The sequence below is a fragment of the Perna viridis genome, chromosome 1 (genome assembly GCF_037379345.1).
Source record: "Perna viridis isolate PV_CMFRI_1.1 ecotype Kerala chromosome 1, ASM3737934v1, whole genome shotgun sequence".
NCBI classification, from domain to species: Eukaryota; Metazoa; Mollusca; class Bivalvia; order Mytilida; family Mytilidae; genus Perna; species Perna viridis.
In genome coordinates this window covers 8,435,369-8,451,149 of record NC_142445.1, presented here as the reverse complement: position 1 = coordinate 8,451,149, position 15,781 = coordinate 8,435,369, and the positions used below count along the sequence as shown (strand labels likewise).

Here is a 15,781-nt window from a genome sequence, read left to right as displayed (position 1 = left end):
CCCACAAAAAGTTGTCATTGTATAATGGTAAGGTAATGTCATTGTGCACATGGTCCATGTTGTCATCTATAGACACTTAGTTTTCCTACATACAAAGTCAAGAATTTCAAAAAAACTGATTGGGACCCAGGCAACTTTAAAACCATATTGGCTTTTTCTTTCAGACACTGGCTTAGGTTTTTGATATTTGCCAGTTTGATGATTTTACATGGTCAGGGCATTTTAGATTGTATTAAAGACAACACCTAGAGTTAATTAATAAGTATAAATATCAGAATCAGAACAATAATATAAATAATCAAAGACTGAAGTCTTCAAAGTCGCTAATTGTCAAATATTCAACGTCATTGATTTGGGCTTACTTTCAACATCCGATATGGTACAAATGGAATATGCTCTAAAATTAGGTGACTTCCCTAAAATCTTGGTTCCCTTGATATTATTGCATACTCTTTTATAACCATTACGATCCAAATGTTTTCAATCATCCGGAACAAGATTAAACAACTGACAATAAATATATATAGATATCAGTGTCCTGATATTATATATATGTGACCTTCATGTAATCAATTGTAACAAAAAGCCTGTGTTTGAATTGGAAACTGGGTAATATTACATAAATTCAATGCTAACTGATCATTTATCTTTTAATATAAACTTCACATTCTAATACAAGCAAAAAACACACATAGACATGTGTATGATATGTTTTAAAAAAAGTATGTAATATTGATCAGGGAACCAGTTTAGGAACCAAATTAGGCAGCTGGCAATGAATATTCATAAATATTGGGGCGCGCTAATGTATATAACCTTTTATAGTCTTGTAACGAGCCTCAGAGCCTGAATCCAAAACTGGGTAATGTTCAAAGCTAACCGATCATTTCATGTAAATTTCCTGTTCTTGTACAAGCAAGAAACACATGTAGAACATACATGTATGATACTATGACACTATGGCGGTAAACATGGTGAGGATCTGCAGCATTACGTGGCGTATAACTACATATTTATGCAAACCATATGTGAATGTGAAGTACTGAAATTACGAGTGCAAGAAGTCGCTAACAATATTAGCGACTTAAAAATTTGATACCCTGAGTGACATCCAAATAACAAGTCAAAGACAGTAGTCTTGAAGAGGCCATTCAAAATCTTGTCCAGATTTTTTTGGATATTTACGTTTGCTCTTCAATCAACAAACAGTCTATTAATTGATAATCTAATGGAAAGTCAGACATTTCTCAACATGTATTTGAGACAGAATTGAAGTCGCTTTAAGTCAGCTCAGTAGTATTATTTCTCCATTTACTATTAACTATCAATTGGAAAAGCTATAAACCAGTACTGAATCACTTTCTTCAGATATTTTTGCAGTCCATTTTTGGTCCCATGTACACAAAGCTTAACATGCCATTTAAATCTAAGTGAAAATATTCAATGTTGTATTCATAGATTGAACATAGGGTCTTTTGGCATCCATATCCTGACCGACACATCACTCCCTGCACTTGCCAGCACACCATTCTGGTAGGAGATCTATAAGAATATCAGAACAAAAATAATTACAAAAAAAAATAATTGTTTAAACACATAAGGAATACTAATTGATTTTTTTCATATCACATGCTATAACAACCCAAAAGACATGATTTTACTAAGCCAACAAAATGCTTAGAAATTGAGAAATTCAGAAGTAAAAAAAAGAAAAGCTTCGGTAAAATTTGGATTTGAAAAATCAGATTTTATGTCATAAATTGTGGGGAAAACATCATGTCTGACCCAAAGACACAATTTGGGGAAAACATCATGTCTGACCCAAAGACACAATTTGAGTCAATGGCTGATAATGCATGTGATATGGAAAACTCCATATAATATTACGATCTTGTAACCTACAATGACACTAGAAAGCTCGAAAAATTTGTGTTCCTAGTGTTATCGCAAACACAATATGTGCTGAGGAAACCCAGTTTGTTTAGCGATGTCAAGGTCACAGTAGTTTCACTTTCAGTCCAAGCAATCGTAGAAAAAGTGAGTTTGGACATACAAATTGTTTTGATTTAATTAGAAGTATTTGAATGTGATACTAGATTCATCCTTTGTCAAGTGATTGCAGAGCAGTAAGTAGTAATATGTTTGATTTTATTAGAAAATTAAAGAACTTTAGTGAGCGCGCTCACATACCCCACGCGTTCCAATGTTGGATAATCAAGTAAATTTGTTTGTAAGAGAAATACATGTAGAAGGATCCCGATAAAAAAAAAGAATAAGAGGCTTTAGACCTTTATCTTCTAACTAAATTCTGTTACTCAGAATGGTAGTTTCAAACTACAGACTGTGATTTCTTTGAGTTTTGTTAATCCAAACCAAATATCATCATAGCGGAACGAAACATACACTTGACCTGTGACTTATCATGGTAAACTTATATACCAAAAATCATGTCATAATCTGCAAGCATTTAGAAAAAAGTCCGAAAAATGGTTATTTCAGTGAATTTAGCTAAGTTCAAGGCCTGTAATTTCGGTAAAAAACATTGTAGCTGAACCAACTACTGACTTGTCCTATGACTTATCATGGTGAATTTATATACTAAAAATCATGTCAATATTTGCAAGCGTTTAAAAAAAAAGTCTGGAAAACTGAAGATGGACTTATGGACGGGTCAAAAACATACCCTTCGCAAAATATTTTGCAGGATGCAGCTTGATAAGACCACAAATGTTGAACATTAAACTGTTGGACAAGTATGGATACAACATTAAAACTTGTTTGAGCTCTACATTTGCATTCTTATAAATATGATTGATACAGGTCAAGATTCTGACAAGAATGAAAGTGGTCAAATGACATTATGACTTAAAATTTTCAATTAGACAAAAACAAATTAAGATTTATACTTGGTTGTAGAAAAAAGGCATACCCTCCTCCTTACAGGAAGTTGACATCAAACAGCATCCAAAATGGCATAGCATAACAAAATATGCCCCATCTATATCAACTGAAATCAATATATCAATTGGGAGCTGATAATTTTGTGATGAAAATTTTATCTATTAATCTATATAATATAAATGGCAAAGTCCCACAAAAAAGGAAGCTAATATCAGACATCAGCCAAAATTGTTTACAATGTATGAACCATCAATATAAATTAAGACACATACCAAATTTGAAATCAATCAATCCTTTAATAGGCAAGATAATTGCCAGGACATTCGGATGGATGGACAGATGGATGGTCAGACAGGATGATTCCAATATACCAACCATGTGCTGACAGATTTTTGTCTCAAAGGTTTAAATGTTAAGGGCATAACCCTTTAAATTTTAAATCATGGTAATTTATAACACAGATGACCACTTTGAGAAAATGTGTAATGTCAGACTGTTTGGTTTTTGACATATGTGGTTCAGAGTTAATATATTTATTTCTGATTTTTAGACCTAATTACCCTTGCAACTTCTCCATCATGATCTTTAATAGTACTGATAGTTCCTGGATTTAAGCTTGGTTCTAGAATCTTTATTGTAGTATCAGTACAACAGGTAAACAGGGCACCAGGTGAGTAGATTATTCCAGTCACTTTACCACTATGACTAACATCATAGCTCTGAAAGTAATACATGAATATGTAAGTCAGATTCTTTTTTTCTGACATATAAATTCAATACATCGACTCATTTTAACTGGGCATACAAAATCAACACTCTTCAGCAAATTGAGACTTCGCTCATACAGCACATGAAAAGAAACTTACCAACCAAGATTAAATCTTTAAATATTATTATAAAAAAAATAATGTATTTTGAAACTTGTAAAAAAAATGCATTCCAATTATTCCATCGTATTCTTATAAAAGTATTGCCAGATTATGAAAGAAATAGAAAATTGACAATAGAAGGCAGAAGTTAAATGTATATATGAAATACCTGTACATGCTCAAACTGTCCTAGTGTAGTGTCATACAGATGGATACCACCAGTCTTGTCTCCAACCCATAGCTGATTGTAGCCTAGACTTAAACTCATTGGGTAGTTCTCTAACTGCAATTAAAGAACCTTAGTGAGCGCACTCACATAACCCATGCGCCCCAATGTTGAATACTCAAGTAAATCTGTTTGTAAGAGAAATACATGTAGAAGGACCCAAATAAAAAAAAAAAGAATAAAAGTGTTTCTTCAGGCTTTAGACCTTTATCTTCTAACTAAATTCTGTTAATCAGAATGGTAGTTTCAAACTCCAGACTGTGATTTCTTTGAGTATTAGTTAATCCAAAGTAAATATCATCGTAGCGGAACAAACCTACACTTGACCTGTAACTTATCATGGTGAACTTATATACCAAAAATCATGTCAATATCTGCAATCATTTAGAAAAAAAAGAGCGGAAAACTGTTATTTCTGTGAATTTTGTTAAGGCCCGTAATTGCGGTAAAAATCATCAGAGCAGAACAAAAGTTAAACTTGACTTGTAACTTATTATGGTGAACTTATATACCAAAAATCATGTCAATATCTGCAAGCTTTTAGGAAAAAAAGTCTGGAAAACTGAAGATGGACTGACGGACAGGTCAAAAACATTATACCCTTCGTTGTGTGGGGTATAATAAAATATACTTGTATTCAATGTTAACTGTCTCTGTGTAACATACCAGTAAACATTGTATCTCAAAAAGTGTGAATCTCAAATTAGTACACATGTAACATGTGAGAAAACTGTATGCATTACTTGTGCTAGATTTTATGATTTAACCATTATTTAAGTCATACATTAATCTATGATTTTTTATGTATCAATAACCAGTACAAAGTACACTAGTGCAAATAATTCTCCACACTAATATGTTACAATATTCATAATATTATGAGGTAAAGCTATCTTTAGATATTTGTAGTCATAAGGTGAACTTACATGCCTATAGTAATTGTAAATATCATTAGAGTATCATTGACTTTGTATGTATCACATTTACCTGAACAGTTTTATAGACCATGCCTGCTCTCCTGTCATATATTTTTATTGTTTTATCTTCACTTCCTGTAACAATATAGTCATTATCAACACCTAAACAAAGAACAGGTCCACTGTGGGATTTCTTTTTTCTTATTGTGCCTTCTCTTGTATCAATAGTGTACACAAGCTGATCAAATCCACAACCTATGATCAAATTTTCCTCCATGTGTAGACCTAGGATAGCTGATCTACATCTGCAACAAAACAAAAAACTTTCCCTACATGCATCCTTGGAATTCTTTACATGTTATATCTTTGTATTTACAAAGGCCAACTAAATTTAATTTCTGGATTCTAAGGACCTCCTTATTCTCTTTACAAGGTGCATCATTACCTATTCCTATTAATGTATCAATAAAACAATTCAATAAAGTACCCAACCTATCATTTTCTGGTTCTGAACAATGTAAAAAGTGCCCTCACTACTTATTTTCAGCAATAAAAAGGTGCAAAAAATACCCCCTCCCCTCATTTGTTTTGATGAAAATGGCCCAAGAACCAGCATATTTTCTTTAAATTGTGTAATCACATCATAAAATGTAGGATGTGGAGTTATACAAGAAGAAAGTACATGTAGTGACTACAGTAATATTTTAGTATTGGCAAATATAAAAGTTGAATATAATAATGTAAGTCAAAGCTAACAACTTGCACAAAAAAAATGATTAATGGTCTGAAAAATATGGTATGAACAGTTAATCTCCACAATGCTTCAATGGTTGATCTAGAAATTTAAAATCCAGAACTTAAAAAAAAAAGAAAAAAGAGGAGGTGTTCAAGGATAACTATTGTTCATTTTTGCCAACAAATTGGGAGGGTTCTAACCTCTGAACCCCTGGCACTGCCATTGGTTTGATAAATTTTTAAGAGCTGGTTAGTTAAATGTCTAATTTACAATGTCATTGGTAAAAAATTACTTAAAGTTTTGAGTTTCCACACATCCAGCTTCCACATCCCATGTTTTGATATATCTGTCCCATGACCCTGTACACAAAGTCTTGTTATATGATGTTAAAGACCAAATCCACCCCTGCAAAGACATTTGAAATAAAGAGGTATATTTTATGTCATTACTGAAAATAGTTAATTCAGGCTAGGTACTGCTGCTATCACATTACTATTCCTTACTCAAGATTACTCCTCAAAACAGCTTTGCACACTAAAGTCAAGAATATCACAGAAAACTAGTAGAGAGTTACAATTTAGGGGCACTTAAAACTTTTTTTATTCAAAAATGTCCAACATCACAACAACAGAAAATTAGAAATAAATTAAACTTGAAAAACTGTGAGCAAGCTCACAAAGAGAATACCTCCCTTTCAAATGAACTTTAAATGTAAAATGCTTGTTAGATCATTTCCCTTTGGAGTCACCCAACAGTAATCATATCCCTTCATGCACATCTACATATGATACTCAATCTTCATATGAACCTTCATCGAAATCCCTTGAGCACTTAAAATTTGGGTTATTTCCAACAGTATTTATATTTCTTCGAGTACATCTCCAGACCATACCCAACCTTCCTATAAAATTACATTAAATCCCTATAAAATCTCATAAAAATCCCTTGAGCAATTTAGAAGGTCTTGCACTTATGAGGTTTTTTACACATTAAACCTTTTAATTTGATTATCTCCTGTTGGAGTTCTCCTACAGTAATCTTTTATTTTTGCAAATTAACATACGACACCCAACCTGATATCTATGAACAATTAAATATTACCTTGTGTGCCTTGTCACTGGCAAATACTTTCATCTGAGGTTGTTTGGAAGCTGTTGGGTCATACTTAGACAGATCTAACAAGGTTAAATATCTATCACGAGATCCAGAAGCTAGTAGTCTACCATTCTGTAAATATGAAAACAGTACAAATGGAATACAACAAATTTCTAATAAAGATAAAAGATTTACAAAACAATTTCTTCAGTGGTAAAAATCTTTCTAAATCAAGTTTTTGAAGTCACAATTTTTCTAAATTGTCAAAACATAGGCACTGGCTACAATAATGTACCGGTATCTGAAGTGACATTCTGTACTGTGGATCTAGACAGAGGTCCCATTGCCCATTACAGAGCATATAAAATTTATTTCTGCAGACATTTTATCACAAAATTACAGTATATAATATAGATTTTGAAACCCAACATGACACTTTTGGTTATTTTAAAACTAATTAAAGGTTTAAAACAGATTGAATTACATACATATTTTATACAATTATAACAGTTTAGCATTTAAGTAAAATACCAGCATGTAGTCAAGTAAATTAACCTAAAATGTGTATTTTTAGTATAGGACAATGACTACAGTTACATATACTTTTTAACATTGGTTTACCTTGAAATGCAAAAATATGATACAAAAAATGTAAGATCCTAAATATGAACCAAGTATTCATAGGAATGATAAGGATGGAAGGGAAACAGTAGAATTGTATTATCACCTTTTTGCAACTTCATTGGCAAGGGGGAGATACAAATGTAACTGTGTTTAACGAGCTAGATATACAACCTCCATAAGATGTACTGAGTCCACTGGAGCAAATATACTGTCTTTATAGACAAGAGACTCAGTTTGGGTTGCTGGATCTGACCAAATACGACTACATTTCTCCCTTTCTACACAGGCTTTCTTCCAGTTAAAATCTTCATCTGTAAACAATTTACAAAATGTTATTATTTCACACTGATAATTTTCTGGAAATAGCAGAAGGTTTATACATTTGTACTTTGTGTAGATACATGTAATTATTTTTCATGATGCAATCACTTTTCTTGATACTGACAAACCATGAAAGTGTGTATTCATAATATGCAATTTAAAACAGTTTGTGTGATTCTTTAGTTAATTGATTGTTTAAATATTTGCTAACTTCTAATATATCTTTACCTGCAACTGGTGGATACGTTTTAGGCCACCTTAACTTTATTCTTGTTATCCAGTAAGTATCACTATCAAACAGATCTCTAAACAATGTACACACTTTACATAATGTTTGCACAAATCCTGCTTCTAAAAAATTACAAATATGTATCAGAAGTTCCAAAGGAAGTTTATCTAGTGTCAGACTTTCTAGATTTAATTCTGTGATTTCAGGTAAAATGTCATTATTTTTGTCTGTATCATCAATATCTGAACATGGAAACTGGTTCTGGTTATCAACACTGTCTGGTCCTATAGCAGCCATTTTATTGCTTTTATTCTTTCACTTTTTTACACACGAATTCTAAAATATAAATAACATATGTAACTGAAAAGAATTCTTACTTTTGAATGTTTTCAATAATGCTTGTCATGCATTACTTGTAGATTATTTTACATTTAAATCCAATTTTTGGTTTAACCATCTCTAAGAAATAGTTTTTTTTCATATACCTGACTTTGGTTTCGTTTTTTTAAGATTTCAAGCAAAAAAGGAGTAACTTTCTACAAATTTGTCATTCAACAGACTGGTTTACTATCAAATTGGAGCGATTTCAGCCGTAGACTTAAAATTCAAGTATTTAATTTGTTAGAGCTGCTGTAAGTATTTGAATACTTTTAAATAACTCATTTCAAACCATTCAGGTATTAACCAAAGTGAAAATAATTTCAGTTCCCAAGAAAAATGTTTACTGCTTTTCCTCTCCCCAATGAGACCGCAACCAGGTTGTCAGGTGTTGGTGGGTAACATCCCTTTGAAAAACATGCTAAAATGGCTTGCATTAAGTAAATACAATGTATGAAAAACAACTATTTGGACCATAATATGAATATCGGTATACATGTAGCTCTTTTCGATTTCCAATATATGCAATTTCTATTTGAATATAAGTAAAGCCCTTTTCAGTTTCCAATATATGTAATTTAAGAAACACCAGTAAAGACATCCATATCCATGAACACGTGATAAACTTGTTTTTTTTAAAAGAGTCAAATAGAAAATGAAGTGCAGCAAAACTTTAACGTATTGCGTATGATTACAAATTGTTTTTTGTTTGATCATTAACTTATTATCTAATTATTTGGTAATAAATTTAAACAAATAATAATGCTAAAATTTCATGTATAACTGGACATTGTTGAGAATGTTGTGTCCTGAGAACTTCAGATTGTTTGTTTGTTTGTTGGGGTTTAACGTCCAAGCAGCAATATTTCAGCTATATTCAGACGATGAACATGAAATTAATGATAAAATGAACATGAAATGAAAAAGGGATGGGACACAAGGACAATGGGGTCGACAAATTTTGATTGCCACTAGAAATAGGGAGAGGTGGGTAGGGTCGGGCAATTTAGCCTCCTGTGGCGGAGCCCTATGGTTCCTACTCCGGGAGAATACCACAGTAGGGTTCTTTAACGTGCGAGGAACATGGCATCATTCCCAACACGGTGCACCACTATGGTTTGCGGTCAGGTTTTCCGTATTATAGCCTGACAACCCCAGCATGTAACACGCCAGGGGTACCCCATTCCACCACCTGGGGCACCCATCCCAGTTGCTCTAAGGGCAGAGCACCCTAGCCCCTGGCTAGGGTTCTGAGCACTATTTAGTCGCCTTCTACGACAAGCTTAGCGCTGCTGCAGGCCTATTCTTTTGACACCCGGACCTGCACGGGTCAAGAACTTCAGAATATTGTTGATTAAACCAGAGACATTACATTAACCTCAATAATTTATACCGCCATGCACAACAGAGAATGATTTTTAACAAATTGATACAGAAAAAAAGGTTAACCATTGTACAGCTAGTGACAAATATGAAACTTTAAATGTCAACCTCTGTAAGAATCATGCAGTGGGTGAACATGATATAAAAAAACAGCATTTTGAAAGTTTGATTTGACTAGTTGCACCATCTGAATCAAGGAAAACAGACAAGATTTTCAAATTGAGTTATAATTTCATTGAAATGCACTGAAAATAAACATTTCAAGGGCAGATAACTCTGTTGAAAATGATCGAGAGTCCAAACTACTCCTGCTATGCTAGACGTTGTCTGGCAAGCTATTTTCTGACTTGGTATTGGGGTATGGAACGGAATTCCAACCTCTGAAACCAAACCAATTATTATTATGAGTCAAAACTAAATTTGGAAATTTAACTATGCCATGTCTGAGATTTTCTTTATGGGATGTCTTAAATCCAAAATAAAATTAGTTTTCATTGGACGAGATGTACATAATATATCCAATCTAATGGTGTCGTTCAGGTTTTTCGTCTAGATCAATAAAAAGCTCCATTTTGATGGTTGCACTATTCTAGTTTAAGTGCAACAAAGACGCATTTGTCAAAAGGTAAACATCCGGTCAAAGTGAAAGCACATGTTTACCTTTCAGACTGCTGGAACCCAACGATTGGTAGCTCTCGTTGGAACGTCTATTTTTAGACGTATACATACTGTGAAAATGCCACTTAAATTTGCAGCAAATATATCTATGCTGTTTCCTGAAAAAAACTCTCTCACTGACAGATATGAACAAGCACATAAATTTGGATTCAAGCTGGTCGAGTGCACATATCCCTATGGAGAACCCTTAGACAAGCTCATAGATGCAAAACAGAAGTTTGGATTAGAATATGTGTTGATGAATAGTTACATTGGTAATCTAATTTAGTATAATTTCATGTATATTGTATAATGAGTGTTCATGTCTTATTGTTAAAATTTGAATTCTGTACAGTTTATAAAGAAAGGTCCATATTACAACCATGTTTTACACTGAAATCGTCTGAAACCAATATGATACTTTTAGTGAGCAATTATCAGTTACTACAGAGAATTAAAGTTCAGACACTCCCCTAAAATAATAAAAAAGTACTTAAATTTTGTAGGAAATCCTGCAGCAGGTGATAGGGGCCTTGCAGCTATGCCTGACAGGAAAGAAGAGTTTAAAGACAAACTTGAAATGGTGGTAGAATATGCAAAGGGCCTTAACTGCAAAAGGTAATTTACCTCAAGTACTTGATATGTATTTAGATGTGTTAATTCAGTTTTGTTGGAAGAATCAGAGAAATATTCACCTTAAATTTTAAAGTTTTGATGACAATATTCCAAATAAATCTTTTGCAATTGTAACCTTATTTATTTATCTCATGGAGTAACTAATTGATTTCCATGGACGTCCAGTGCCTTGTTTGAAATGGAAAAGTAAGACTGAAGAACTGCTTAAAAAATCATATTGAAAATAAAAGGACAGGATCATGACAATGTTCATAAATTTTTACTCCTTTATATCATTATTTCACTAGTTTAGGGTTATTTGATTTGACTTGACTAGGTGATTGGACCAAATATTTTTATCAAGAAACTTTTCTCATGACAAAATCAAATGATTGGATTCATGGAAATTTAAAAAAATAAAATATTCTCTTGTAGGGTTCATGTTTTAGCTGGGAATACAGAAGGCTTAGATCAGAAAGTTTGTGACAAAACCTACCTAGAAAATATTGGTTATGCAGCTGATAGGTTTCACAAAGTAAGGTTTAAGAACCAAAAAAATGAAGGATGCACTTGATAACTTCGCATGTATGTTGCTTTACTTTTGGAACAGTTTATTGGGGAAGTGGTTTATTGTGTGCTTATGCAATGTTACATTTCGATTGCAACTTTAAATACAATGACAAAAATGATAATTTGAGTAAAAGTGAATGGATCTCATAAATTTTACTACAAGGTGCCATACCAAAAAAGTAAGACTGGGATTGATTATTGAGGGTGTAACGTGAGCCAAGTAAGATTGAAGGGCTTCAAAGGGGACAGAAACAAGTTTTTTTTCTAATTTCTAGATGATAACTTGATTGAAAAGGAATGGATTGCTTTGAAATTGTGCCACAAGGTGCCATATTCCCACAGGAAGTTTTGGATTGATTTTGCAGGTTTTGACTGGAACCATTTAAGAATAACAGCTAAAAAGTGACCATTTGGTTCTACTCAAATTTTTATTCCGTGTCAGATATCTAATGGTAATCAAAATTCAAAGCTGTGTCAAGTTTGAATGGTGTGTCCATACTTGCCCCCCCAACTGTTCAGGGTTCGACCTCTGCAGTCATATCAAGCTATACCCTGCAAATCATTTTATTTATGTTTGTATATGTGTATTTGCATAATTTTAGGATATACAAACCCTCAAAAATAAATAATAAGTACAGAATTAAAAATGATATTTGAAGTAAATCCACCTGTAAAAATATTCATTTAAAAAACACATTTGAGCACTAGTTGTAATCAGAAATGCACAAGAAATTGTACCATATATTTTTTTCAATGGAAAAATGTCGTTCCCACAAAAATTAAACCAACTTGTGAAATATTGCCCCATTGTCATCAGTGTTATTGTTTGTAGGATGGTATAACATGCATGATTGAACCAATCAACCGTAGAGTAACTATTCCTGGTTACTACTTGAGTGATATAAAGAAAGGTATAGAGCTTAACTAAAAAAGTATTTTGACTGAAAGAATCTTTTGACAAACATCAGAAAGTAATCATTCAGATCACATACACACAAAGGCAAGAATAAAAACCTCAACATCTTATTTAAAATATATGGAGGAGACATCTTGACTATAAAAGAGCTAGAGCAAACAATGAAACTTCATTTTGAAACCAAAATAAAACTTTGAATGTTATTAATCTTATAACTGCATTTTTAAAAACTTTGTTCAAAAGAAATTAGCAAGTAGAAACACACTGCTGTGTTGCTAAGGTTTAATGTACTGAGTACATGTACATGTATTACTAGTATGTAATGATTTGTCATTTTTAGCTGTGAAGATAATTGATACACTTCAAAGACCAAACCTAAAGTTACAATTTGTAAGTACCATAACTAATATTGATACAGGCATTGATTTATTGAAACAATTATAAAAATTTGATAGGCAACAGTTGACATGGTATTTGATAGGCATCAGTTGACAAGATGGTGATATAAAAAAATTAATGTAAAAACTTAATATTAAAATTTATCTTAACCTGGAAATTAAAGTCCATATTTATACATACGCTTAATTCAAATTTAAAATAGGTTAAAAAAGAATTAACAATACATGTATGAAACAGCAGAATTCTAATACTAAAAATAACTCATAACTAGTTTTTTTTCATGGGAGTAACAAGATTTGGGAAAGACCAACATATAATGACAAGTTAGTTAATTTGACTGATAGATCCATGATTTGTGAACTTAGAACAAGTTCTCATCAACTAATGATTGAAAGAGGAAGACATCTACATATTCCTATTGCAGAAAAAAATAGGTCAAATATGTAATGTCTCTATTAAAGACAAATTTCACTTTCTTTTTTAAATTATTGCTGTTACACAACACAGTGTGATATTTTCCATCAGAAAATAAATGCTTTCTTTAAAACCTTGAATGAAAAGAACAATACACAAAAACTGAATAAAATTCTTGATAATAAACTTTCTTGCATTCTGAAGATGTCTTCCAATTTTATATCACAGTGACTAGAAATAAGGAAAAACAAGATGTAAAACCATTTCACACTTTTTTACATTTGTTATATATTCATTCAATATACTTTGAAGTCTAAGTAGCATGCAATTGTCTATATGTAATTTACACAATATTATTCTGTTGTCTCCTATGTGAGCCTAAACCACTTATTTTAACTTAGTTTGAGATAATAAAACTATTTGTATTTGCATCTTAGTGTAAGGTTTTGGTGTGAAGAAATCTGGTATGACACTTCTTTTTTCATAATTTTATATTTTAGGATTTCTTTCATGTGCAAATACTTCATGGAGACTTAACAGAGAACTTAAAGAAGTATTTACCATACATAGGTTAGTAACACACTATCAATATGTGATGATTTGATGGCTGATAAAGCAGAAGATACTAACCTTGTCGGTGCACCTAGTCCATTCTACAAGTTTTCATTGGAGTTTAGGTTGCTTATTCACTTTTGTTTTTATTAACATGTTTTTGCTTGTTTAAAGAGTTTTGTTGAGTGTATCTATTTTGTCTTTATCTCTGGATTATGTTATTTTTTATATTACTATTCAAATCCTGCTTTCCTAGATTTCACAAGATTACTATGCAATTTTAAGAAACTGATATGAAGGTTGTTCAAGGGACTCCTGGGCATTCTGGTAGTATATCTTAATGAATTATTGTTTTATAAGGTTTGCATAAGGTGAAAATGTTGATTTTAGAGAATTTTTATTATGTACTATGATGTGAATAAGGCCCAGGGTCAAAAGGTTTTGTTTTTTTATGTCAGAATATGTCTATATTATTCCTGTATATGCAACTATGCCAGTATATAATAGCAGAAAGTAGTCTATTTGTTACATGCATTGTAGGAAATTGAAGTATTATATATGTATTGTGTTTTCGTAATTTGATGAAATATTGCTGCTCGGACGTTAAACCCCAACAAACAAACAAACAAACAAACATAATTTGATGATTAAAGTAAATATCCAAGTTTGGATATGGAGTGCAGAAGATTCACTGCACAAGTCAATTATTCCGTTGATCCTGATACAAGTAATTAAACTTATGATTATTAATGATTACAAACTTATTGCCCCTTTCATTGTCTAGAATTCATTAATGTTGTTGTTATTTCAAGATTATATTTGCTGTTTTGTAAGTGACATTTGAACTGTCAATGACAAGAATTAATATGTTCACTACAATAGCAAAATTTAATAATGATTTAGCACGACCAAGTCAAAGAGGGAAAACAAAATAATTGTTCCATATGTGAAATATTGAAATTTATAACAATATAGAAATTCAAATTCAGAATTTATTTTGTGTCTTTTTGACCTTTAAGAAAATGTGATGTGTTTTTTGATGAAGCTTTATCATATTTACACTTTTATTTACAGGTCACATTCAAATAGCTCAGGTACCAAATCGTGATGAACCAGGATGTAAAGGAGAGATAGACTATTCTTATGTCTTCAAACTTCTAGAAGATGTTGGATATGATGGATGTATTGGACTTGAATATAATCCAAAAGGTACTTCTGATGTGTCTTGAAACTGAAATAAAAATTGTCACCTTTAAAAGTCATCTAAAAATTTCAAAGGGTTCCTTTTTACACTTACCACTTCTTCTCCATAATGTCACCCATGAACTAAGAAGGTTGCCTTTGCCAGGCACTGGGAAGAATTCAAATTAAAATATTTAGAGAAATGATCAGCAAATTTGTTATGCAAGACTAATTATGTTTTGTGCTTGTATTTTAGGTGAAACCATTGAAGGGTTGAAATGGCTGAAGGACATGAATATCAAGTTGTAGATACAGAAACACTGTCCATTCTTGTAGAAATAAACTTTTATTACTGTTAGATGAAATGTTTAGAGTTTGGTTTTTCAAAACATTAGAGAAATCACAATCTTAAAAATTTGTGAAATGGTAAGTTAGTTGTGTGATCAGATTCTTTTAAATATACTTATTTTTTCATAATGATGTAAAATGGAAATTTTTATAAGTTATTTAAAAATGTTCATACATTTTTTCAGTCTTTGAAATTTCATCCATAATGTGCTTCAATGTATTATTGATAGATTAATGAATTATAGAACCTAGAAATCAAAACCAGAGTTATGTCCCTTTTGAGGGATTGTCATATATTCTAGACGTATTTAGTAGTTTTTAAATGTTGATAATGATCATGTTACTTGCTAAGCAGGCTTTATTTTTATAAAACTTTTTGTGTTATTAATTTCTGTGATAGTTACAATAAATTATTTTACATGTTCTGTGTTTATAGTTTAATATCTTTT

The 15,781-nt window shown here is 31.8% G+C and overlaps 2 protein-coding genes across 6 annotated transcripts; one reads left to right on the top strand and one right to left on the bottom strand.

Annotated features, from left to right (window-relative positions):
• Nucleotides 1–632: 632 nt before the first annotated feature.
• On the bottom strand, nt 633–10,297 carry LOC148627104 (F-box/WD repeat-containing protein 9-like). Of its 5 annotated transcripts, XM_088567398.1 has the most exons (10): nt 10,058–10,147; nt 8,644–8,703; nt 7,918–8,254; nt 7,540–7,679; nt 6,751–6,876; nt 5,942–6,054; nt 4,984–5,218; nt 3,940–4,053; nt 3,462–3,620; nt 633–1,542 (listed from the first exon to the last, which is right to left on the bottom strand). In XM_088567398.1, the coding sequence occupies exons 3-10, from the start codon at nt 8,213–8,215 to the stop codon at nt 1,453–1,455; spliced, it is 1,275 nt and encodes a 424-aa protein (XP_088423524.1). In that variant the 5' UTR covers nt 8,216–8,254; nt 8,644–8,703; nt 10,058–10,147; the 3' UTR covers nt 633–1,452. The 5 variants fall into 5 exon arrangements, with proteins under 5 accessions (XP_088423524.1, XP_088423543.1, XP_088423515.1 ...); XM_088567417.1 differs by lacking the exons at nt 8,644–8,703; nt 10,058–10,147 and adding an exon at nt 10,189–10,297; XM_088567389.1 differs by lacking the exon at nt 8,644–8,703 and having other exon boundaries at nt 10,058–10,163.
• Nucleotides 10,291–15,755, top strand: LOC148627103 (putative hydroxypyruvate isomerase). The gene is made up of 8 exons (XM_088567451.1): nt 10,291–10,611; nt 10,843–10,954; nt 11,387–11,486; nt 12,354–12,432; nt 12,778–12,827; nt 13,751–13,820; nt 14,877–15,011; nt 15,241–15,755. Exons 1-8 carry the CDS (start codon nt 10,332–10,334, stop codon nt 15,291–15,293), a joined length of 879 nt encoding a protein of 292 aa, XP_088423577.1. The 5' UTR covers nt 10,291–10,331; the 3' UTR covers nt 15,294–15,755.
• Nucleotides 15,756–15,781: the final 26 nt, after the last annotated feature.